The sequence below is a fragment of the Terrapene carolina genome, unplaced genomic scaffold, assembly GCF_002925995.2.
Source record: "Terrapene carolina triunguis isolate 2854851 unplaced genomic scaffold, T_m_triunguis-2.0 Scaffold23748, whole genome shotgun sequence".
Lineage (NCBI taxonomy): Eukaryota > Metazoa > Chordata > Testudines > Emydidae > Terrapene > Terrapene triunguis.
The window spans coordinates 1-1,063 of record NW_020688099.1 but is presented as its reverse complement, the minus strand read 5'-3'; the positions used below and the strand labels follow the sequence as shown (position 1 = coordinate 1,063).

Sequence of the window (1,063 nt, the reverse complement as noted above, 5' to 3'; positions counted from 1 at the left end):
CCTATAACTAAGGGGCTGGTTTTGACCAGGGAGGGGAATGACCCCAGGGACAAGTCCCCAGCGTAGGCGGGAGCGGGGAGGGGTGGGTGCGGGGGCTGGGAATTCAGGGACCCTTCTGGGGTGAGTCGTGGGGGTTGGATATCTGGGGACCCCTCTTGTGTGGGGCGTGGGGGCTGGGTATATGGGGACCCCTCTGGGGTGGGTCATTGGGGATGGGTATATGGGGACCCCCTCTGGGGTGGGGTGCAGGGGCTGGGTGTCTGGGAACCCCTCTGGGGTGGGGCATGGGGGGGGGGCTGGGTGACCGGGGACCCCTCTGGGGTGGGGCACGGGGGCTGGGTGTCCGGGGCTCTCCCCAGAGCCTGAGGGGGGTTAGTCTCCTGACCAGCCCCCCCTTAGCACCGGGGTAGGACCCAGGTGTCCTGGCGTGTCAGTGCCCCCCCCCCACGGCCCGTCTCTCTCTGCCCCAGCGCCCGCTAGCGCCCCCCAGCCATGGCGGAGGCCCACCAGGCCGTGGCGTTCCAGTTCACGGTCTCGCCCGAGGGGGTCGACCTGCGGCTCAGCCATGCGGCCCTGAAGCAGGTCTACCTGGCCGGCCTGCGGTCCTGGAAGAAGAAAATCACCCGGCTCCGGGTATGGGGGGACCCCACTGGGGCTGGGGAGGAGCTGTGGGGTCTGACTGTGGGGCAGGAATCGGGGGTGGGGGGGAGCTGAGGGGTCAGATTGAGGGGCTGGGGGGTACCCAAGGGGTCAGACGGTGGGGCTGGGGGGCAGGAGCTGGGGGTTAGAGGGGGAGCTGTGGGGTCAGACCTAGGAGCAGGGAGCTAGGGGGGAGGAGCTGGGCTCCCCCCCCCACTGACCCCCGTCTCCCCCCACAGAACAGCCTGGTGACGGGCGTGTTCCCCGCCAGCCCGGCCAGCTGGCTGGTCATGGCCGCAGCCATCCTGGCCAGCCAGGCCTCCCGCCTCGACCCCTCCATGGGGCTCATCGGCAAGATCAAGGAGCACCTGCCCGCCAGGTGGGGGGAGCATGGGGGGCAGGGCCAGGGAGGTGTGTGGGGCTG

The 1,063-nt window shown here is 70.4% G+C and overlaps 1 protein-coding gene across 1 annotated transcript; it reads left to right on the top strand.

Moving 5' to 3' along the window:
- Positions 1-386: 386 nt before the first annotated feature.
- LOC112124066 (carnitine O-palmitoyltransferase 1, liver isoform-like) lies at positions 387-1,018 on the top strand (the record flags this gene model as incomplete). Its single annotated transcript, XM_024222609.2, has 2 exons — positions 387-633; positions 879-1,018. Coding segments are annotated over exons 1-2 (281 nt in total), but the record flags the coding sequence as incomplete, so codon positions are not given.
- Positions 1,019-1,063: the final 45 nt, after the last annotated feature.